Consider the following 25,364-nt stretch of genomic DNA (forward strand, 5'->3'; position numbering starts at 1 on the left):
AGTTGTATGGAAGGAGCAATTGTTTTTTATGTAAACAGAGTTATGCCTTTTCTGTAAATAATTATAAGCTCATAATCATTTTTCTTACTGCGTAAATCTCTCACAAAAATGAGAAGACAGGCCATACTCCTCTAAAGTTCTCATCAAATTTTCATTTTAGCAAAACATCCAGTCCAGATTTTTGTAAATTTACAAAGTAGGAGAGAAAAGCAGCATTTGGCATCCTACATAAACTTTGCCACCTAAAAGTGTAGAATTGCTTTAAATAGGACACTATTCTTTGATTTGTCATAATGTTTATTATTGCATTTATTTTCTGCCTGCAGATATTATTAAAGATGATGTTTCATCTCAATGTATGTATAAAATCAAAGGAACGAAGAAAGGCAATCCGCCTAATTTAATTACTGTCCTGGTTCTTTCAGTAAATGATGGTTGAGCATACCAATATGAATAAGGATTTGTAACTAAATGTCACACTATAATTATGAAAGAGCAGGAAATTGAGATACAGACTCTGAATTGTTCTATGATAACCATACAAATGCATCTCGTTCAGAAGTATTCTTTAATGACCCTGAAGTTCATGACCATGAACTTCTTGTCCATTAATGAAAAAAATCTCTTGCTATCAAAATAATAATGTTCTGCTCTGTGATACTGCTCCACTTAACTGAGTAGTATTTACAAGTACATATCAATAATAAAATCTGTAACAGTCAGATAGGACTCTAACGTACACACACCGTTTGAATATACCAGTCCTTCACCACTCTTCACACCAAAACAAAGAGCTAAGAATATCAGTTTGCTCAGTTTCCTTGATCCACTGAAAACACACAGCACAGGCACATTATCTGTATCCCAGACATGTTTGAAACATTTTCTGAGGAAAGCGTAGCTAGAAACTAGTCTTACATGCTTCCTGTGGCTCATCAACTAGGACTGGTTACAACTCAACTCTTAAACTAAAATACACTGAAAGAGATTTAGGATCAAGTTAATTTGGTAGCAGTTCTAGGTTGTGCTTTGTTTTTCTCATTAAAATCAAAATAAGATTACACCATTCATTTACATAAATAAGGGAACAGAAACAGAGCTCTCCAGCCAGTATTTCTTTTCCAGAATATGCACCAGGGTTCTCCAGGATGTTGGAAGACTAACCTTATATTAGCCTATGATTTCTAACTAGTTCCATTCCAATTCAACACTAATGTCACTATTTCTTCTTCTCCTTACTCTCAACAATTTAGACTCCCACAGTCCTAAGGCAGGCCTAGCCACAAGTGTGCACCTAGAAATCTACAACTAACACAAATATGCCCTTTTTATTTGATACTGCCACACATACTTTCACATTTTTGCAAACCCTGCAAAAATCCCTTTCCTCCATGCTCAGTGCTCTTTAAGAAGCTGTAGATTGTGGTTAGAAGAGTTTAGATGATGTCAAGTTTTACATTCCCTGGAGACCTTAAGTGATTCCATTACTGTGCAATATTTTTTAAACAATGCTTCACGAGAAAATGTGCAGCTTAGCAGAATAGGTAGTTATGAAAATATAAAAAAACCCCTCTGTTGTAACTTTTTCTAGATATATAGAAGCTGCTGGCATGTGACTTTCCACTCCATACTTCAAACCCATGCTGGAATTCAGATAAATATGTGAAATCAGGCTGGCCAGAGTTGTGGCTCATGATGCTCTCCTTTCACCACAAGAAGTCTGACGGAGGAATTGCAGGCATTTATTCAGCAAGACCTCTTCTTTTGCAAAACTGAAAACTAACATGAACTTTGCCTTTTAACTGGTGTTAGGATAGCTGTATAGTGGTACAATTAATGTTGTGAAGTCACGCATCACTTTTTTTTGTTGTTCATTATTAGTACTGCTTACTTTTTTATTACCTTATTATCCAAAATTTGTAGTGACAGGGCAAGATGCTAGTTAGCTAAATAATTTTTAAACCTGCTCTTTGGCAGAGACACAGCGTTCTCTATTACTTTACTGTCACAATCTTTATTCTGTTCAAAACCATTAAGTATAAACCAAACTGCTATTTTCCAAAAACAGATTTCCAAACAGAAATCTAAAGAAATGCTGCTCCAGTTTAGCCTGATCTGTAACACATAAGACTCTAAAGATGGCATTTGGCAATGACTAGGGTTTCAGAAGTGCTCAAGGAGCTGAGCGTCCAATTCCAATTAAAAATCAAAACAGGTCATTGTTTGTAAACACAGAAACAATCTGCTGCCAACAACACATTCAAAAGCAAAGCAATACATTCAAATTACCTAAGTATTTCTGCTGGAGTTCTAAGCAACTGTTTGATAAAAATGCATAGTTAGGGTCTTTTTTTTCCTATTACTTATTTAAAAGCAAATTAAAACCTTTGAAAAATTTGCTTTCCTTGCTCTGACAAACTCCTCGTCAAAAAAACCCCACCAAAAGACCAAAGGAGTTTCATCACAGCTCAGCACTCCTGCCACCTACTAAAAAATTAATAAAATAAATTAATACATTGAATTAATAAGGCACATGAGGAACTCCAAACTCACCACAGAATTTCCAGTTTGTTCATCGCATTCAAAATACCTCATCAACTTCAGCAACTACCTAATTAATATCTCTAGGTCATGACACCAACAATTTAGTTTGGCTGGGTACTGATGGCAATTGATCTCAAACTAGCTGGATTTACAAGAAATACAATGCAAATGCCAGACTTCTGCTTCCTAAAAAACAAGTACACTGTGCTTTTGTTGGTGAGGCTGCTAACATCTAATGTAGTGATGTTACTAAAAGACCACATTCTGATACAATAAATGATTCTGATTTGATGTTTACCTAAGTATCTTTGTATGTCCATCTCAAAACCCTTTCTACCTTCTCCTCAGTCTGCAAAACCCATGCTGTAATCTGTCATTTCATTCATAAACCTTGAGCAAGAACCAAAACATGTATTACCAGAGTTAAGAACACACTTAAAATGCTTCTAACAGACATGATGGTCTTAGGTTTGATCAAAATGTGTTCCATCTCTGAAAGTACTTGTTTTTAAAGAGCTAAATAATATTCTGATGGATTTTGATGGATTATAAAGTTTTATATTCATATAAAATTCCATATTTCCACTTTTTTTTTTTTTTTCCAGCAAATAAGATTAATAATTTCATTTCTGAAGTATGCTGGGTGAAGTAACTATGCTTCATGTATACACTGGGTCACAACTTTTCAGCTGAGGCATTTAATCCAAGACAGCTAAAGCACCAGCCAAAGACAAATCTCTCCTAAAAATTTTAGCAAGCTACATTATTCAAAACTATTCAGCAAGCATTCCAGCAGCAACATGATGGATGCACAGGCCAGTATGGGTACACAGATAATCAATTTCACACCCATGAATAGTCACTGCATAGTGTGGAGCCTGATGGGGAAGAGACAGGAGCATGTGCTTAACATTCGGCACCAGGAGCAGTTCCCAACTTCCAGCCAGACCACTGGCTGCAAATCCCAGCTGCACACCCATCATTGTAGGGGGATGCAGGGCACCTGCTTTATGCCAGCATGGCAAACACTTAAGGAATTACCAAAGCCCTTGGACAGCTGTGCTTTCGTGAATTTTCAGAAAAGGCTACTATTTACTGCAGTCCTGATTTAATAACACCAACCACATAAAACCATTTGGTTTTCAATAGGCTATGGGACAACACCAGCACACAACTCATGCACATTAATGTGCACTACTTGAATAAATTCTCCACTGCTTGTATCACTGAATATAAAGGTCTTCCTCATACATTTGACTAATCGATACTTGGAATCAAATACATCGTGTTTCACGAGGGAGAAGGAAAATGAATGAGGTTAAATTAATGCTGTCACTTTCCATAAACCTGCAATGATTTCCCACTATAGAAACCACTGACTTCATTATTTTACAACCGGAAATCAAAGCTGCAGCATATTTTAAAAGTCTAATTTACTCAGATTAATAAAAAGCACCCTTAGGACTCATCATGTATGTCATACTATGCCTCATTTTAAGCATTCCAGCTTAAAAACAGTATGCAAAACTCTCAGCAAATCACATTGATTAATATTTTGAATTTGTATACAGTAGCGCTCTGCACTCACCAAGTACTATATAAATATTATTTTATTAAATTTCAAAGTAATTGTGTTAGATGGGATAATAAAGCGTCTCCTCGTACATTCTTTATCTCGACAATACAGCCTTTCAAACAGAAGCAAAAGTAGTAAATTAAGGCAATAAACTCACAGAGAGAAGGCTGGAAATGAAGAAATTTCAGACTTCTAAAGCTGTGCTAAGACCAGCAAAGCACAGACATCTATGTCCAAAGCAGAAGCATCTGCCTGAGGTTTGCAGGCATCTCCTTATCTTCTGTTGTATGGTTACAGAAAAAGTTAGGGATATTATTTAATTCACTAGTACTCAAAAGGATTTATAGCACCTTTTTGCACGAACCTCATTTCATGAGGATGCTGCTGGAGGGCAATCAGCTCATTAGGGAAAAGCTGAGAGGACAGAACAAAAACACAAGTAAAAAATGAGCTGGACTAATAAATAAATAAATAAGAACCACTACAAACTTCAAAAGACGTAACAGATCTTTGTCTCTTTCTCCTTTCTATCCCTTTATTTTAATTAACACAACACTTTCTGGAATGTCTCCTTCCCTGCCAACTGGCCTGTAGCTCCTCTTGAAAACACCTTAACAGCAAATTCTCCCAGAAATCTTTCCAATCTTATTTTGTATTCATAAATGGTCACTAAAACAGTAGTAGATCAATACAATTCAATTATTTTGTTAAATTAGTATTATATTGTAAGCTTCAGTACGAAGTCAGAGACAGCCTCACAATAACAAATACTGTTCTTTAAAACTACAGCAGCTAAAAGCAGAAACTATTGTAAATCATGTCTTAAGTAACCAAGCTCTAAAAAACCTGGTGCTCCTAATAGTATTTAAGAGAATTTCTCAATTTGCCAATTATCAGTTCATCAACAGTGTTTATTAACTGGGGCAGTATCATTCAGAATTGTTATGTCTAAATAACACAGCTTCGTGTATACAGCCTCCTCATCAAGGCATAATTTTTGATATTCAAGTTAGAAATGTGATGTTAGCCCTTGTTTTCATGTAATTTGTCATTAGAAAATTTTATAGCTTTTAAAAGAATAGTTATTCCTAGCTATTCCTTAGTTATCCCTGTGTAACAACTGAAGAAAGAATTGAAGAATTTTCCAATCATACCTTGTCATATTTCAATCTATTTTTTAAAACACTGAACAGAGATTCTCTTGGAACATTTCCCCCCATAGTAAGTCCTCACAGAATTGTTTCTCAAGAGCCAAATGGGGCACAAGTGAATGGCAATATGGCTCTAAGACTGATGGCTTTAACCAAATAAATGCTGCCATCAGCATCAAAACGTAGAACATTTACAGGATTTTTACTGTACTACAAATAGTCACAGTATTGCTAATACCTTTGACTTCAAGAAGAGGGTAATTTTAATGTTTCCATTTAAAAAGCAGCCTTTCATGCAGTATTTTTATACTCATTAACATAATGATTTTGATAACATGCTAAGAACACATGCATTAACTCTCAGTTGACTTCAGTATGACACATGTGTGAATGTCAGATACACAAATCTGCGACTATTAGAGAACATGAGGAACTTGTTAAGAAAGTAAACAAATACTGCAATAAAATGGATTAAATATGTAAAGCAGACATTACATAGGGCTGAACCTTCTACAGAAGAGACAGAATGTCTGTCTAACCTCTAACTCAAGGAGGCTCACAAATCTGTACATTTCCAACTGCCTTGACTGAATTTTACTGAAGCGAGCCATAGGTAAACTCTCAAGCCTATCGTTTTAAATAAGCCTTCACAAAGAATTCAACAAACCTGCAACTGGCAAAAATTACAGAAAATCATCTACTTTTCAGGTAGTCACATACTTGAAGAACTAAGAAGTCCTCTGGTTTCATTCAAATTCCTTTAGAATAATATATTCTACAGTAACAGTACTGGCTCATACTCCACAGCAATCTGCTATCTCCTTTTTTTGAAGCGGACAGAACATAAAATCTTTTATAAAACATACATTGCCTCCCAATTACCTGAAAGAGCTTATATGTGCATGCCTAGAAATATGATCAATTTCAATCAGATGTGTGTATTAGAAGTGTAAAGCTCTGCATTAAATTAACAGTATGTCTTCAATAGGATCACTTGATCACTTCTGCATTCTGGTGCCTCTAGAAAAAAATTGCATCAAAAATATCTGATAACATAAGCTAATTGAAGAAGTTCAGAAGAACTCTATTTAGGTATGAATAAATACCTAAAATAAATACTCTTGAAAAAATACAAGGAAGTCCAGAAGTAAAAACAGAGAAGGGATTGACTTGGAATTACTGAAAAGAATTTTTGTTGAAAAGTTTTAAATCCTGGAATTGGCTACAACTTAACAGAAGAATCAGAAAAGGAATTTGTTAAAATTGTTTAGATGTCAGTATCTAGTTCAAGGCTTTTATGCACTTCAGTGTTATTCAAATGCTAAATCACTAAAAATCAAGCATACTACCTCAATATCTTAAAGCAAATTAAGATGATGACTTACAACCACATTAACCATTTTGTGCTGGATCCTCATGTAATATATAAAGACATCAGCTTTATTTGGTGAAAGTGGCTCTATCCTTCCAAATCTTTCTTCCAAGTGAATGACTTAAATAAACAGTGACAGCTAGGGAAATCCTAAAATTTTTGCAGCTAGATTCACCACCAAACAAATAAAACCAAAGGGCAAATATTACTAAAATAACACATCTGTGTTTAAAGAAAATGGCATACTGCAGTGTGCATCTCTACATTATTGCTCAGAACAGAAATGGTCACCATTCTTCAGAGGACAATATAGATCTCTGTTTTAAGAGCATCTCATTTGCTTTGGATAATGAGCAAAGAGCAGGAAGATTATGTGTCATATCACATCTCCATCCTAATTACTTCTCTATCAAGTATGTCATTCAGAAATTATTATTTTAGCTGTTCTAGGAGCTGCTACAAAATCTTTGTAATCATATACTGGACACAACTTTTCTTTCACTGTTAATTCAGTGATTTGTAAAAAAAGAAGGAAAACAAAGGTCAGGCCAAGTGCAACACATCAGGGGATTTTATTTATGGAAAACCAGTTCTGCCAGTTAATTCATTTCCAACCAGTCCAGGGAATAAGTAAGTCTGAACCCCATATGATTTCTTATAAAACGCAATGTTTCTTTTTGAAGCTTTTTGAAACCACATTTCTTTACCCATCATTTAACTTTCTGTAAACAGTTCATAGCACTATTCTGAATGAGTTAGACAGGGCCTTTTCTGTGCAGTTCATTTATTGCATACCTGCTTCCAATTACTTAGAAAACTACGATCCTGCACATATTACTGCTGCAACCCTCCATACTCTCCATCAAAGAAAACAGATGTTTCATCCTATAAGTAGCTATGCAAACAGGTTTTAAAAGCACGGTACAAGGGTTAAACAGAATTATCATTGAGATAATCCAGATATGTTCACAGAATAATCATACACAGAAAATATCCATCAGGAGCACAAGTGAAGCAGTTTATCTGTAACCAATGCTAAACTTGCATCTAAGAGGGGACCAGAACTGAAGATGGCTCACACTGGCCACCACATGCCTCAAAAACCCCACTTTCACATGAGTCAGCAAGAATGTGCACTATGGGCACCTGTGTGGGTAAATGGAGAAACAGCAGGTAAAAGAGAAGGAGAGAATTACTCTTATTTAAATACACAGCACTGTCAGAAGAGAGCATCACAGCCAAGTACAAACTCAGAACTCTAGCTGGGATCAAGCACAAGTCCCACAAAGGTTTGAAGACTCTCCAAACCCTGCTGAGTTAGCAGGACTTCTATTCACAGACAAGGCCCTGCTGTCCCACATCCCAGCCAAAGGAAATGCAGCATTCTTCATTGCATGTCCCACAACTTACCTTGCTCAATCCTACTATAAAATGGTAGTAAATGCAGTAAAGAGCAATAGTTTATTGCTATTAATCAAAGCAGTGCAACAAGGCATTAACCAACCATGAGAGAAACAATCAAGTTACACTCATGTCTCAAGGAAAACCTTCTTTATTTGAAGAATATTATTCTGGCACACACAAAATGTGATCACAATTACTCCACCAACGCTCTTATGTTAAGTGCCTGCGGTAGGCAGCAGTCATTTTAAATATTTAGAAAAACAGATGGGTCTGCCCTTGGTACTGAAATTCTGTAGCTATAAAAATCACTTCCATTTCATAACTGACCATATAAAGGCCAAGTGCTGTGTAAACAGCATTTTTCTGATTAATTACAAACACACTTAGAAATAAAAATGAATACCACTCTCCTCCTTCCAAGAAAATTGCTACCTTTTATTTCCACGTAACTGTGCTGAACATATTCGTTTTATATTTCTAGAATAACAATACCTGACTGAAGACAGACAGCATTTATCTGACTTACCAGAACGATGGTGATGTTGCTCTTCCAGGAACTCCAAGTCAAGCATTAGGTCATCTTCATCCAACTCACAGGAACCCAAGTTATTCAAAACATCCTAGTATGGATTTAAAAAAAAATAAAAAATAGCAGCATTAGAGAGATGTTTTAGTCAAATTGCTCTGCACAAAATGATTTCCAATCAGATCTGGAAAACATATTTAAGGAGGAGCTACAGAAATTTTTTCTGCAAACATTAGACCAGTGAGAAATAGTATGAAACAACTGTTCAACTTGAAACGTGTTTGTCACCATTGTCTTTTTAGAGAATCTCAAATATTTAACAAAAAAAAAAACCAGAAGTAGAAGTACTACCATCTATCTTTTCTTTTTTTTACTGTTCAGTGATGGTTTTGTGCCTTTGCAAGTTTAAACATAACATTTATGAAGAATAAAAATGGGGTTTTTTAGCACAACATAAAAGTATCAGGGCATGTTTTTCATTAAATTTTGGAATTCTAAGCACTGCCTGCCCTTACCTTTGAAGAGAGATTTACTGTTCTATTTATCCAAAGGATAAATAGTCACAAATTTAGCATAAACAGGAAATTCAGGCTTGAATTATCAACTCGTGAATTTTTAAGTATTTATGTGGGTGGCAAAGGCTTATAGACAGAGAAGAAATCTGACTCCTAAGTTTAGCTGGTTAGGTCCCCATTACCATGTTTGCCAAGTCTTAACCACAGACAGATAAGGCAGGTTTACAGACAGGGATAGTAATTCTCCATCTTCTTCAAATGTCTATTTTATTCTATGGTCATTTCTTTTGACCTGGTAATACACTGATTTTCTCCACAGTCACCGATACCTAATCACAGCTAATACAATGCCTTCTCCAGCTGGCATTTTGTTTGCTGATCAACAAGCAATATTGCAGGGCTCAATTCTTCAGTCCATTCACAGGCAAATCAGGCATTAGACACTGCACAGGGATGGATGCTGGCACCCAATGCATTGCACATGCTCCCCACACTAATGTAACATAAAAAATCAGAGTGAAAGAGCATCATTTGGTCATCATCCCAAAGCACTGAACTGTCTGGAAGATCTCTGCCTGAGAGATACAACAGTAGTATATATTAAACTAGTAAAAGCCCTTCTTGACTTCAGTTCCAAACATATTTTTTTAGGTTCCTTCTAATTCTTTCAAGTATTTTCCCACCACAATAGATGTCATCTCTTACTCCTACTCACCACTTGCACCTATTCAACCCTTTGGAGTAATTATTTCTTCAAACTCTGCTTTCTGCTCTTTCACAAACAACACATAAGCAACACAAGGACTTTTTCTTGCGTTCTTTCCCTGACTTACCATCAGCACAAGAAACCTCTCATGAGATACAGAACACGTTACTACAGGTGTAACTATATTTTTGGCTTCCTTTTTAATTTAGATGCTATTGTGCACTCAAGCTTAATAATATAGTAAACTCAGAGAATGGTATAGTAAACTCAAATAGTATAGTAAACTCAGAAATGTACAACGTACTTCGTTTATATATTGTTTTTCAATGTAACAAAAAACTTGGTGAAAAGAAGAACAATCCCTGCAATTTTTAAGCAACAGCTGAAAGTTTTCCCTGCCAGTACAGGAAAAAGTACAAAGGGTGGAATACACAAGTTTGTTCTTTACTTTAAAGTTATTGTCTATACTACAGTTTACTAACTGAATCCACATTGATATTAATGCTGAGCATCGTTTTATAAGCTAGATTAGCAAGGAGCAGTGAATTTATGCTAATTGAGCATCTCCTACATCTTGTGCAGTAATTTGTGTGTGGTCTGAAATCCTGGGAGATTGCCTGCAAAAACATAATGACTCACAGCCTTCATCAAGAAACAAATTCCATTTGATTTGGAATTAACAAACAGAACCACTATTTTCTGAAGAGCTGAAGAACCATGTAAGAGGGACCAAAAGTAAAAGTCTGTATTCAAGTCCCCTCTGCTTATTACTGCTTTTCAGGAAGATCTACACTACCTGAGTAATGCGGCAAGTGGAGGCAAACCATGGAGGCAATCTATCCTCTCTGTTCTGCAAGGCTGATGTACATCCTGCTCCACACAGTAATACACACCTCCCTTCATCCACCTGAGCTGAGGGCTCCCAGCTGCCCTCCCAAAGCATCCGTGACCCCCTTGCCTTCCCTTTCCTACAGCCTCTCCAACTGCAGCAACAACAGCAGGCAAGCTAAAGTAACAAAGAAAAGCCCCCCCCCCCCCCCCCCCCCCCCCAGTTTATTCTTTCATAAATACCTCCTCCAGAGAAATAGTCTCCCTCTGTTCCCAGGAGTTCATGTGTTCTTTATAAAGGGACAAATCACAGGACTGGGACCAAACAAATTAGAGCTACTGCCCATCATGGCAAGAACAAGGGCTTGACAGGGCGGCTCCACCTCCAAAGACATGAATGATGGCAGCCCAGCTGATTCTCTGCTCTGATGGCCCACCTGTGGGCAGAGCTCTTCCATGGACACAGACCAAAAATGAACTCACGAACCCATAAAAGTCCACCCAAGCATAGAGCATTAATTAGAGTCCCAGCACTGTTTGAAGTAATATTTTCTGAAAACATATAATTAGAAAGTAAGAGAGCTGAGCTCTCAGAATGACCTGCCTAATATCACAGCACAGCTTAGCGACACCGCTGCGAGTGCACACCATCATCCTCCACCCCTCTGCCTCTTCACCAGGATTCATTACTCCTTTGTTGCTAAGAGAATTAGCAAAAATTGTAATTTCCTTTAAAGTTTAATATCTCTTGACCCTTTGCCCATTCCTCGTTTCACCACTGCCATGGCAGTCTTTGAAGAATAACACTATTAAATATTTAAAAACTAAAATAAGAGACAGTTTGAGCCCTAAAGAGCATTGCAAGTGAATAGTTTGAAGGCTTTGCTACATAAAGAAAAAGAAATTAATTCCTCCATCAAGATCTCAAGGAACCATTTGTTGTCTATTTTGGGCAGTATACCTTTACTTATTTCAGGAGGCAAACCATTTAGTTAAGGCAGCAAAAAACTCTTTACTGACCCCGTAATAGCCCTTCAGAAGCCTTAAGACATACATACTTCCTACTTCCAGGGTGTGCTGGACTTCTACTACAATTTTGACTTTACAGAAGACTCAAAATTTACATGACAGTGCTTTTTTCTTCTAGTCAATATGAAGGTTGACCATAACCTCTAAGAAGAGCACGTGAACACACTCAATCAATCTGAGACCCACACGCCTCACATTTTCCTGGTCAACACAGCCGACAACAAGTTTAAAAACTAATAAATTCAGTTTGCCAAACATACTTTCCACCTTTGACTTGGTGGACTACCACTGTTATTTTAAGGAGTTTCTATTCACACAAGAATTCAGCAGTAATTTTTTAAACACTACAAACTCAGACTAAACAGCATCAATTCGTACAATGGCTCAGGATGTGTTTGATAACCAATAATGGCTGCAGGCAAAACAGGATGCTAATCTATGAATATTTCAAGGCACCAGTAACTTCTTATTAACAAATTTCATATTTAAAATTCTTTCAGCAAACACAAGAAGTACAAACTGATATTTTCATCCAACTGGCTATCTTACACAGGACTTATTGAGTTCAATGGTATTCAACTTCCACAACTTCCTAGTCACAACTTCCTTAACATTCTTAAGAATGTATAATCTACAAATAGTTTTAGTATCAAAATCTAGCCAGTAATTTGCACATGTATAGTTCAGAAACAGCTGAAATCATTTAGTAAAAGAGATGTACTAGGCACACAGTTCCCCCAGCCAGTAAGGTTACTCAGGCTTATTGAAGGGGATTTCCTTTCTACACCTTAGTACCCTCCCTATCTCCTTTCTCTCTTCCCAGTTTCCCTTCCTAAGAACAGAAACTCAAAAGAAACCTAGTGCATAATATATCAATTTTAGTTTGTTTCCAGAAAAGCAAAGTATTTAATTATTTTTATACCTGTATAGTTCAGAGGACAACAGTAAAAATGAGTTTGAAAGCTGGAATAAATAACAACTGCTTTAGCAGCAAATATATATAAAATGCCCAAGATAATAGGTCTCAAATCTACCATTGGGCTTTAAATAATAAAAAGCAAATAACATCTCTTTATGAAGGCTTCTTTACCATGTTTTTTTTTCCAATTATTATTCCAAATAACTAACTTACACATATAAATACCTAGTCAAATTACTGCTTATGGAATTACAGTATAGTCCCCTAAAAATTGACTACTCTGCTTTTCAAAAATGGCAATAAAACACACATATGAATATGCAAATACACTAATGTATATTATTTTGTTAAGCAATGTAATTCAATTCCAGATGGACCAAGCAAAACTGTATTAATTGCACAATACACACAAACCAAGCAGGCTAAACCCATGCAGAACTGAGTATTTACAATTAATAGATAAAACCAAGTTTAATCATTTTGTTTAGGTAACAAATCTCCCCATCTGAACCAGCTAGTAATCACTGGCACCAACCAAAAGATTAATTTCTTCATGTTTTCACATAATTTATTCTAGACTGCTTGCTCTTCAACACAATTGAAATAACCAAGTAACAGCAAGGTCCCAAAGGCTGCAGACACAGATTCTCTGCCATTACCAGCATTTTTTGGAATGTTGTATCAGTTATTTTGTAATTTTGTTCTAATTAACATGCAGTCCCTGGTCAACATGATAGTCAAACAACTTTTGCACGCTTTTCAAGTGCTATAGTGGTAATCTTGAGAGAGACTTAGCCCTGATAAATCTTGTTTTGCTGAGCAAGGGGAGGCAATTAGTTTTTCCGACCAGTGTTTTTGGTTACCACACATGTTGAATCTTCCATTATCCAGTGTATTTCCAGGTTCTTTTACAACGATTTCCATTTCATTGCTGTATTTTGTTACTGCAAGAAAAACTTGACTATTTGCTGAGATTGTTCAAGGGCTTTGAGAACCTGAGGTCCGGTAAGCAACTTAAGCTACAAGACTGAAGCGTTGGCATGTTTGCAATTACTCAAAAATATTTCTCTCAAACACATCCATGGCTGAAGAAAATATACACAAATTAACTCTCGTTATAAATACATTGCTATAACCTTACAGTCATGAACGTGAACATATTGGCTGCATTTTAATCTTTAATAGATTGACAATCTTTTGCCACTGCACTTCCTCTGATGCTTGCCTTGCAAAATTCTCACTGCTACTGCAACTTAAATTGAGCAGCTGAGATTAGGTCATGGGCATCCCTCTTGGAAACCTGAGTCTTGCACACACACACAGGTACATTTTTCCTCAACTGTCTGTAATTCTGACCCACTGCCTCTTTATACTGTATCAGGTAAGCCTTAAACCTCAGGGGAATAATTATTTACCACTTTTTGCCCCCCAGAAATAATGGCAAAGGTCTTATCTGCATAAGTGATTATGCAGCAATCACTGGATTTTCAAGAACTACAAGAACAGCATTTTAAACTCAGTTTGGGTTCTGTTTTGCTCTCGTTTCCTCTCATGTTGGCCTCTAGACATCTTCCCAACTGTTTTCTTCTGTTACATATATTATTGGTGCGAGAGGAAAGGACATTTCCAAGATGTAAGGATTTAATGTTCGTGCCTCCCCACTGGAATGATGTACTAAATGTGGTTTGTAAAATTCCTCTCAGAGTATAACAGTATGTTAATATTTAATATTATAGATTCCTTTTTTCCTTCACTGTAGAAGTCTATGTGGGAGACTATTTGAGATCAATGCCTTTACAAAAGTATATAGAAAACACACTCTAGGGAGAATAATTTTATTTTTCTGTAGATTCACATGTATGAAAATTCACCTGTATCAACTGAGGGTCACTGAATATCTGATGCTGGAGAAGAACAGAATTAAACACTTATTTCAAGACTGAAATGATTTCTAAAGATTGCCGAAGGATAGTACTTCATCAAAATTGTATTCAACAAAGGAACATGGCATACAATCAGCATAAGAATGAAAACTGAGGCATACTCAAGGAAAAAGAAAGACCTTGAGCTATTTAAAGTAATGTTAGCTGCTAGAACTGTACCTGAATAATTCATGGACATAATGAAGTATTTCCCCTTCTGCTCTCTCCCACACACTTCAAAGGGAAAATGAAAGTACATGAAATCCAGCAAACAGAAAAAATTTTAAAAACATAGAATCTCTGCCAACAGCCTAAAAATCTTTGCATCAAGTGTAGATCTTATGGATTACTTTCATATACCAAGATCAGCTTAAAACAGTTCTTTTTTTTCCTGAACAGCACCACTCAAAAAGCACATTATTCCCTACATTAATAAACTGAAGAATTCAAAAAAGAAAAAATAAATGTTGCTATGTTTGGTAAGAATGTCTTCTGTAGCTAACATGTGAAAATCCAGTTTTTAATAAATTAGTGTGCCCTTAAGAACCAAAGACAGACATTTAGCAGTGGAGGGAACAGTCTAACTACAGAGTTCAGACCAACCATACTATTCTTCAAAATATTTTCTGCATGCACTCTTTCAGCCGTGTAAGGGAAGAGCAGTACTTTCCACCTGATTATTTTTCTGCCCTTTCAATTCTCCCTGTGCATTAAATCAATGTCTTCAGTGATGCTCCTCTTGCCTGAGTGAATGTAACTAATGGACTCTCCCAAGAGGTCTCAAGCTGGAGCTCATCCATGCCAGGCTCATTGTGCCACAGATCCAGCCAGCTCGCTGGAGGCACAGAAAGGGAGCACAGCCAAGCCCAAACACTGCTGGTGGCAGGAACGGGACCTGCCCATGCCTCTGTCCTGCCACAGTGTCAGTCAAAACTAGAGGGGCAACAGCCAGGGTTTTGGTAGCACAGGAAAGCCACCAGTAGTATAACTGGTGACAAGACAAAAGCATTCTGTAACACTGCTAAGCACAGGAATATGAATAACACACTGTTCCAAAGACTCAAACAGAGAATAGTGACATATTTGTACAAACCATGTGTAGGAAATCACACAAAAAAACCTCAGAAAGATGATAACAAAGGTGGTGTGACAGCCAGGAGAGAGAGAAGTGATGGAATCAGACCTAGTCCTCATTCCAAGAATTAGATGACTTATAGGAGAGGTGGATTAAGTCCCTTTCATTTTGGGGTGGAGGCTGATAAGGACAAAGCCATCAAGGACGACTGCACAAAGACACGGAAAGAAGAAGCAGCACACTTTGGATCCAGTTTCCAACACTTGAGAGAGCAAAGTCTGGCCTCCACAGACCCAGTGAGGGTGATGGCAAGGACCATCCTAGCAAGACTGGCCTTGTTCCTCATCTCCTAAACAATTCCACTTTTAGTTCAGCAGCCATCTTTAACTCATACACATATACACAATTCATACACACCCATACGAGCATATAGTAGATACGTGCACACACCTACTTGCAACACAGTCACAGATAAAAAAGCTCTGAAGAGAACTGGGAGGCAACAGGTGGGCTCAGCATTTAAGTTCTAATATTAAACCATTTTAAGCAAATTTAAGCAATTTTAAGCATCTATTATAGCATTCTAAATCCATGTTCAAGTCAACCCTAGGTAAGGATCAGCACTTGACAGACCTGATAAAAGACAGCAGTTGCCTAACCCTGAATTCAGTATTTGTCAAGAATTTTCAAGTAAAAGCCACCTTGAAAATGTGCCAAAGCTTCCATGCAGCAAAAAGCCTGAGAACTGTATCTGTGGGGAAAAAAAGAAAAAATTCTCAGACACAGGCACTTTTCTGAATGGTTACCACACTTTCAAATAATTTTAGAGTGTTGAGATTCACTTTGGTTGTAAATAGAATCAAGACAATGGGATTTTCTGTGTTCAAAAAGGTGCATACAGTTTTCATACATCAATCTGGAATTTCATTAACAGAATCCTAGAGAAAAAAAAACCACTCTTAAGAAAGTATGAAAATACAGTCAAAGAAATGCAATAAAGCTTAAATTGACCAAATAAAGCTTCCTTTAATAGATTTTTTTTCCTCCTCACTCTAACACACATATGCTTTCCTCCCAGCAGCGGGATACATCTGAAACATGTAATCTGCTTTGTGGATTAGTTAATGTTTTTACAGCTTTTGTAATAGGCAAAGCGTTATGCAAGCATTCTAGCGCAGTCATTATCAGCACACAGCTTTGGGAAATTTTTCTACACTCTTGCCAGATTTTTCTGCCAAAGACAGAAAAAGCTCCTCGAGCATCTCTATCCTGCATTTATATTGGATATAATTTTGACCACTCTGTGAAGCTTACTTGTATATACCTTAGAGATGTGAGTACATCTAAACAAGGTCCAACAGGTTATTCAACACATTGGTCAGTTATATAACTGCATTCATTGGCTAGTTATATTTTTCCAAAACCACTCAAATTACAAACACAACTCACATCTAAGCCTTCTGTCACTTGAAATTTTGTCTGTGTCCTGCAAGCACTCAAGTCAGTGTTTCAGCCAACATTTAAAGGGCCAAAATTTGCTGTATGGCACCTAAGGACTCTTTATTTTTGCCTTTTCTAAGCCAGTGGTACAGAGAGGGGAAGAAGAGTATAATCATAGAACTAGTGAGAACCTGAGTGCCAAAACGAGACAAATTTAACATCAGAGGATACAAAAGGATATCCCCACCATTCCTAGGTCTAACTCTTATCTAAAGAATATCATTGTTCTGACAAACTACCTAAAATTCACCTATTGTTCACTGGTTCTAACAATTCACCTACTGCCACAATCCACCACCAGCCACAGTCATCTGGCAGACACAGCTGAATTCAAACTCCTTTCCCCAAACAGCTCGGTACATACAAAGCTCAAGAACTGACTGATTTTTCTTGCAAATAGAAGAATGTTCCAGTTCTAGTTATATCAGCTACACTGTTGGAGTCAGCACTTTTGGATGCCAAGTGAGGATAATCTGTTTTATGGCTTGAGCATGATTTTGTTTCTAAGAAAAGACTAAGAACTTTCTGCATATCAAAAACTCAAAACTCTTCTGGACATATGATTAAATAAATATTGTTTTCCTTCCCAATATTATTATAAGCCAATTAAAGCTGAACCTTCCATTTCTAATTTTAAATTCTAGCCTCTAATATTGGTGATAAAACACCGAAAAGTGAGCCTTGTAAATGAAACCACAAGTGAGTCCTTTGTTAGAGTGTCATTAATGCAATATATAATAGATATGCTATGGATAATATTATTTGAATTCTGTTTCCATGGCAACTTTGGCCTACGGCTGCTTCAGTAAACAGGGGTTTATAGCATTCTTTGAGCAATTCTTCTACTCAAATAACATTTCCCCACTACTGCATACTTTTCTCTACTTTCTTTGGTTTGGTTTTTGTTTAGATTTTTGTTTTGTTTTTTGTGGGGTTTTTTTTTGGGGGGGGGGGTTTGTTTCTGTTGTTGTTGTTGTTTGGGGTTTTTTTTGTTTTGTTGTTGTTGTTGGAAGAAAAAGTGTAATGTCAATTATTGGTCCAGAAGGAAAACAGAAAAATCTTTTAATTATCACAGTTGAGTGGGCAGTGAATCGGGAACCTGAAGCTAAGCAAACTGTTGCAAGCTTTGACTAACGACAACAATATAAAACTGCAATGTCCCATCTTGGAGAATTACCAAAACTGCAGTGACAGAAACCACAACCACTTGCTGGAAATCCTGCAATACAGCCATTTGACTGGCTTTGTTACTTTTCCCCTGTACTTTCCAAACTATTTGATGCTTAAGACACCAATCTCTTTCAGTATCTACATCTGTATTGTCTTCTAACAAATATTTGGCTCTAGACCACAGAATGGAAGAACAGCATCACTATCTATGAAACAGCATCCAATTCTTTCCCATGATTTACCTAGGTGCTTCACCTGCACAGAAAAATTTGGCATGCCAGCCATCCCAGCTTAAGAAGAGAACACTATATGTGTGTATCAGAATTTACCTGATTAATCTTTGAATTTATATCCATATTCGGAGATGACCAAAACTGCACCAAAGCTGCCACTCACCTTGCCAACCACAACTAGGGACAACCTCCAGAATCTGGCTGTGTCGCAGCATTTGCCTCTCACAAAACATTAGCTGTTGATGAAGTCAGTGTGCTGTTAAGAGGGTGATGTCCTTGCCAGAGCAAAGCAGAAAGGCCTGAGAACATAACACTCTTGGACAGGTATAACACAACTTGAACGAAGGCCAGGGAAGATAATTAGGCTAGTGTAAAGCTTTTGGGCATCCCTATCTGTTCAGCCTACCCAACAACAGCCCCAGTTTTATCACTGCTTCAGAGCCTAAAGAACAGGCTGAAGATGATTTCCCTTTGTAAGGCAATGAACTCACAGTTCATTTTAACTACAACATAACCCTTAGCAATGTTAATTGCCTCACACACTGTTACTTGCTTGCAGGACATCTAATACTTCAGTAATTTGAGTCAATATAGCAGCTTAAAAATCAGACTGATGTCAGGCTTATCAGTCTGAGAAAATGTAGTTGCTGATGCATTCTAACCAGTGAAGTTCAAATTATATATGTGTGTGTGTGTGTTATATATACATGCATATGGGACCCAAATGTCATACAAGTATTGTAGAGATTGTATCGGTGTCTGGATCAGAAGAAAACAACATTCTAAAACTTAGGTATAAGACTTATCACAAAATTTGTTTTTCACTCTGCTTACAGGTCTTTTATCCCCAATTCTGTTTCTATTTTTTTTCCATTCACTGTCTGGCTTTGCTTTTAAATGGTATCCACTGTGTTTCTTTGACAATTCCCATTCTTCCTACAAATTTAACAGAAATAATGTGCATATAATATACAATAGCAAAGAAATAGCACATTTTTGGCTTAGAAGGATAATGAATGAAAAAATGCAGTCACTGAGAATCAGCAACTTGGTTGTTTTACAGGCTCTCTGGTTTGCCATTAAGTATCATATATGAAGTCACAGAATTCTTCATCCTGAGAATGTGACTAGCCTGGTGTTTGAACAAACGGAGACTGGTGGCTTATTACACTGACAAGTTACATCTCAGACAGTCTAGAAAGCCTCAGCTGAGAAGGAGTACTCCGAAGACCTTTTCACTAATCAACATTGATGCATCTTTAGTCTTGAGAGCAATTTAAACTCTTTGAGGTCATAGTGACACTGTCAGAAACTGTCTCAAATCTTAACCAAAAAAGACTGTCATTATAATGATTTTCACTTGTCATTAATTCCCAGCTGCCTAATTTAGTACGGTAGGAAGCAGTCCCCCAGTACTAATTGGAATAAATTTTTAATTTAATAGTCTAATGTGCTCCAGTTTGGGGTTTTTTTTCCTTTCATCGAATCAATGCTCTCATTATTTGTTAACGACTAGGTGCTCAGGGCAAATTGGTAAGAAGCTTAAAAAAAGGGTAGCCTCTTGGTCAATAGTCCAGATTTTAAAAGGATCACAGGGCTCTTGGTCAATAGTCTAGATTTTAAAAGGATCACAGGGTAAGTTATAATTTTCTTTCAGAATTAAGTAAAACAGTCTTCCGATTTGAATAGGATAGTGGCATTTAGAGGTTCATATAACAAGCTGTTTCTGTTTCATTCCCACTCTAAGCAGGCAACACCACAAAAACCCAGATGTGTTCAGCGCTGAAATCAGGTTTTTTATCCCATAATATGAGTGAGATGAATCCTCGTGGACTAAGCTTCAGTAGGTCCATCACAAAAAACTCATTTAGAGAATACTTGCCACAAAATTTTATTCAGCATGAAACTGAATTTATATTCAGTTTTCAAATGTAGTATAGATTTGAAAATTGAATCAGTTTTCAAATTTATACTAAAAGGAACTTAGCCTCTTAAGTGAAACCAGTCTTCTTCTATAAGACTTTAAAGTCTTTAAAGTCAAGATTTTAGAGAATAACCTGAAGCATTAAACAGCAAATATTTGCTGTCTTACAGCTGACAGACTGACATTACTCTCAAATGTTTACTGGACTGAGGAAGTACTCATACTATACTTTTGAGTATCTCACTCTGGAGTATTGCACTATACCGATACTAGTGATGTTAAAATTACTTATTCTCAACCAGGTTCTAACCTCACTTCAGTCAACAGGTTCCATTACCACTTTTTACAAAGATTAGCAGACATCTTTACACATCGAAAATACAGTGGTATGTTGTTTCTTGGTCAGCACCTCTATTTATAAGACGCTTCCCTTCATGTAAGATCCTTCTCCTAGACTGCTTTTATTCTAAAATAAAAGTACAGAGCTAAAGAGGTTTCAGAAACAGGCAACAGGAGCTACATAAAGACTAGATAATACTGAATGTGGTAAGCAAAAAAAAAAAAAAGTGATCAAATGTCAATGCCTATCCTTTCTGCAGCCTTAATTCTGTATGTATAGACCGGATTATGCAAAAATTAGGTTTTGTTTTCCTTCCACTTACTGGTGTCATAAAGCAATCATAATCACACTGAAAAAGACAGCACATGTAAAGACTGTTCTGGAGTTCAGTATTACACAGTATTCCCACGTCTGCAATGAAAAAATACATGAACTTTTACAAACAACAATTTATTAGCCTTCTTTCCTAAAGAATAAGGTTGATGTCATCCCATTGCCTAAGCACAACATTTTTTTGTCCTTTCCTTGGGAAATTTTGAACCTCTTTACCAACATTCACTAAACTGGAAAGTGACAGTCTCAAAGGCATAATGCAGAAGCTGAGCTACAGCAGATATTTGGAAGAGTAAGATTGAAGCACTGCATCTGCTACAACCAAAAGCCAGGTGGAAAATTGAGAGCTGTAACTGCCTTGGCCATAATGCATCTTGCAGCATCCTATGCCTATGCAGAATGACAAAGGTGTCTTTTATCAGTGTCTCTACGCAGTGTTCATGTATTAAAAAACCCCAAAAAACTCCATGATTTAGTGCAATATTAAACAAAGAAAATTCACATCTTATTTTTTTCCCATGATGTCATATTGCACAAAATTTAGCTTTTTCATTTGGGTACAGTGTCTATTACTAAGTCACTCTTCTGAAATGCCTTGAGACAATGTATAGTAAAAAGGAAACCAAGTCCAAATTCTGTTATGCCTCAATACAGTAGAATTTTATTTTCCCCTCCATACAGTACCTGCACTGCTACTAAGCAACGGCTCTAACATTTATATACTTTCACTCTGCTACTCAAAAAGCTGCTTATTTGTTTTACAGCCAGTTGATGCTTACAGGGGCAGAGTAAAGGCATGTTGAGCTGGCCTGTCCATCACCTCACTCAAAGCATTCCTCCACATCACAAAAGAACTCCTTAGCCTGCCAGCTGTCCAATGCCTTTAGGCATCTCTTCCCCTAAGGCAACACCACAGAACTCTAAAGTTGAAGTGACCTTGCCCAGCTCCAGCATAAGGATTTCACTTGCCATGGTATTTTACCTGTTCAGGATTCTTTACTCCTGAGAGATCCCATATCCTTCCCAAATTCAAGGACAAGGCACTGCCAGTTTCTTAGCACTGCGGGGTCACAGCTCCCTGGTTATGACAGTGGTATCATCAGAAATAAAAAGCTCAAAGAGGCTTCCTTGCCATGGGCCGACAAATCAAAAGAACCCTGCTTGCTCTCTTCCCAAAGAATCAACACGGTTTTCTACACCGCAGACTGGCATGCTGCTCCTAAATGCTCTCCAAATATTATCTGACTGCTATTTGTATAAAATAAGGAGAACATAAACCATGTTTTAATCAAAAGGCTTAGCTATCATACTACACAAGAAATCGAGCAGCCTTCTACTCCGAAGCCAGGCACGTTTTGCAGCAGCATCCATCATTCTGAAGAAGCCTAGTGCCACCAAGTGGCTGAGTGGAAAAATTAAGCTTCTGGGCAAAATGCACTGGATCCGCAGAAAGCAGACACATTTCCCTAAAGAATGACTTTGAATTGTAGTTGGCAGTCTGTTTGTGTTGACAAAATCAGGTAATCAAAAATTAATTTCTAGGCACAACAATCAACAGACAACTTCACGGATCTACAAAAGAGACAAATGGGCTACTGACACCACAGAATAATTGCCTTCAGTTTTTGCATCAGAGTTCTGTACCATAAATTTAGAGTATAATGGAAAGGTTTATACATTTAAATATTAATGCTACCGAGAATTTAAGAAGTGCAACATAATTGCTGTGTACCAGTAGCAGACCTGATAGCTTGCTGGCATCCTGTTAAAATTAACTCTGGGTGCAGAAAATCGAAGCGCATTCTCTGTTACACTTGTATTCCAATCACACACAAACGCTTTCCTTTTAAACTAAAACCAGGGTGATATGGTACTTACTGCCTTTTGCCCTTGATGTATACGAACTTTATACTTCAAAATTTCACTGCAAAAGAAACCACCAAGTTTCTAAAAAGTGAATTGAAGAAAAATACATCACAAGGGGTTTTTTTCAATCCTTGGAAGAAAGTTCCCCTTAAAAAAAAAAAAAGAACTCAACCTGTGATTGACAATCATCCGTCTCACCCCTTATTTCTTCATGTGAGTTCTTAAACTGAGCATAATCTTGTTATGGGACTCTGGTTCATTCCTGGTGATTTGAAGATCACTATGAAACACGGCACAAGTTCTTAAGCAGCAACTAGTCATTTCCTCTTACTGATATAAAAAAGCCCTGGTATAATAATGTCCTGGGGTGACTATGATCCTTGTATCCCTAAACCAGGATACACAGGACTAGCTGATGCTTTCAACCCAAGCACAAAGAAAAAAATCATGTTTTTAGGTTTATTTCTGTACATCTGAAACCGCCTCTACTCAAGTCAGAGAAAATAACAGCCTCTGACATATGCATTCTTAAAGTACTCTAAGCCAGCAATGGGCAAAAAGAAAAGCTGCTAAAGATTGCATTTCTTTTTGAATACTGGGTGGTAGTGATATTCCATATCAAGATAAATCTATTCATAGATTGTCTGTGCACTGAGAAAAGAGCTATTAATTTAATCTCTACAGTATAACTAATAATCTTTGCTGCTTTAGCTGATAATACAGTCCTTAATGCAATGTGATACAAATGGAACTAAAAGCAGCCCATCATTAGTGTTGAGAAGGTCAAGGAGAAGACAGAATTAGGCTTTTCTTAGTAGTGCATGGCCCAGAGGACAAGAGATAAGAGAGACATAGACTGAAACGAGGTTCAGACCTGACATGTGGAGAAACTCACTCCACAGGAAGACAGACAAGGTACTGAAACACATCCTTGAGGCTGTATGATCTCCAGCCTTGGAGACTTCCACGACCCAGCTGGATCAAGCCTGGAACAATTTGGTCTGATCTCATACTAGCCCGACTATGAGCAAGGGGTCAGACTAGAGACCTCATAAGATCCCTTCCAACCTGAACGACAGTATTAGTATAAAAAGCTATTCCTTTATCAGTCACCCTCATTTGACTTTATATTGTTGTTTCTGGCATGTGATCATATTCTAGTAGTGATAAGGTAATAAAACTAGAGGTTTTTTTCTCACACAACTCTCACATTAAATACTTGTAACAGTAGAGGTTCCCATTTGTAGAAACCGGGAGACTTTTCTGCAATTTATTAGGGCAAATTAAATGGGATTTCTTACCAAATAAGGCAGCACTTCCAATGATCTCCAAGAATTTGCAATCTTCTGCATGTCAAATTTCATCCTATTCTTTCACTCATCAAACTCCTTATGTTGCACTTCTCTTTTAATCATCAGTCACACCTTGTGTTTACATTTAAGAGAAGTCCTTCCTTTTCTACTTATGTGTAAAGCCTACAAAAGCTTGACTTCTAGTCAGAGAGCTGATGAATGGCTGGGAGTCAACCAGCAGTGATCATAAATACAAATAACTATTTCCCTGAGGAAATACATCTCATGGTACAGAAGGAGAGGTTAATTCACACAACATTCAAATCAGCAACCAAAGCATCTTCTCCATTCTGTGGCTGTTTCATGCACTGAATATTTTTCTTTGATTGCGAAAAGACCAGTCTCCTCTTCAAATTCAGACTCCAAATTTATGAGTTATGAAATTCCTTTATGACACCACTATTTCTTACTATAGTACTACTGAAGAAAAATTTCCAAGTAATTTGCATCTGCTGATACAATATCAGAGGATTATGTTTTATGCTGACAGATAAGGCAGTCATTACTAGTACTAAATTTTAAGAATAAAAGTTAGCTTATAAAGATAGGTTTTTGTAATTAACTTTGATGCTTAATTTCAGTCTCTGAACAGTAAACTCAGATTTCACATAGAGAGTTCTGCTGATCATTAAAGTAACATGAGGTCTGTCCACAAGTATGTTCAGAGCTCACATCATAAAAGTTTACAGCATACCTAGTGCTCTGCAAATTTATCCAAAGGTGATACCTCATGGAATCAGCTGGCTGGCAAAGACAACAAAGCAACTATGAGTTTACATACAGTGTCCCTCAGACTGCCCTTCCATCCCACAGACTTGTAAATTAATCAAACAACATTCCAAGAACATTTTCAACCATACCTTATCTCGTATTTCTTTGAACAGAAGTTGTTCTCAGAACAAAGGGTTACATTCTACCAGCTTAAAATGCAAAGCTAATCAAATTTCAGGAAGGGCTTCTGGACTGAACTGCACATTGACTAACGAGAGCCAGGAACAAGACCAAGAAATGGCACTTTTGAATTTATTCACTTATGAATGAAATTACTTCCCCTACAGTGAAGTCTTCAGCGAAAAACA

At 37.0% G+C, this 25,364-nt stretch overlaps 1 protein-coding gene across 1 annotated transcript in view; it reads right to left on the minus strand.

Moving 5' to 3' along the window:
• The window catches only part of CCSER1 (coiled-coil serine rich protein 1), a 383,892-nt gene that overhangs the window by 259,536 nt on the left and 98,992 nt on the right, over positions 1–25,364 (minus strand). Inside the window, exon 4 of the mRNA XM_083861973.1 lies at positions 8,574–8,667. Coding sequence (XP_083718099.1) covers positions 8,574–8,667 — 94 coding nt within the window. The remainder of the gene's footprint in view (positions 1–8,573; positions 8,668–25,364) is intronic.

Source organism: Zosterops lateralis (assembly GCF_965231275.1).
Source record: "Zosterops lateralis genome assembly, chromosome: 5".
Classification (NCBI taxonomy): Eukaryota; Metazoa; Chordata; class Aves; order Passeriformes; family Zosteropidae; genus Zosterops; species Zosterops lateralis.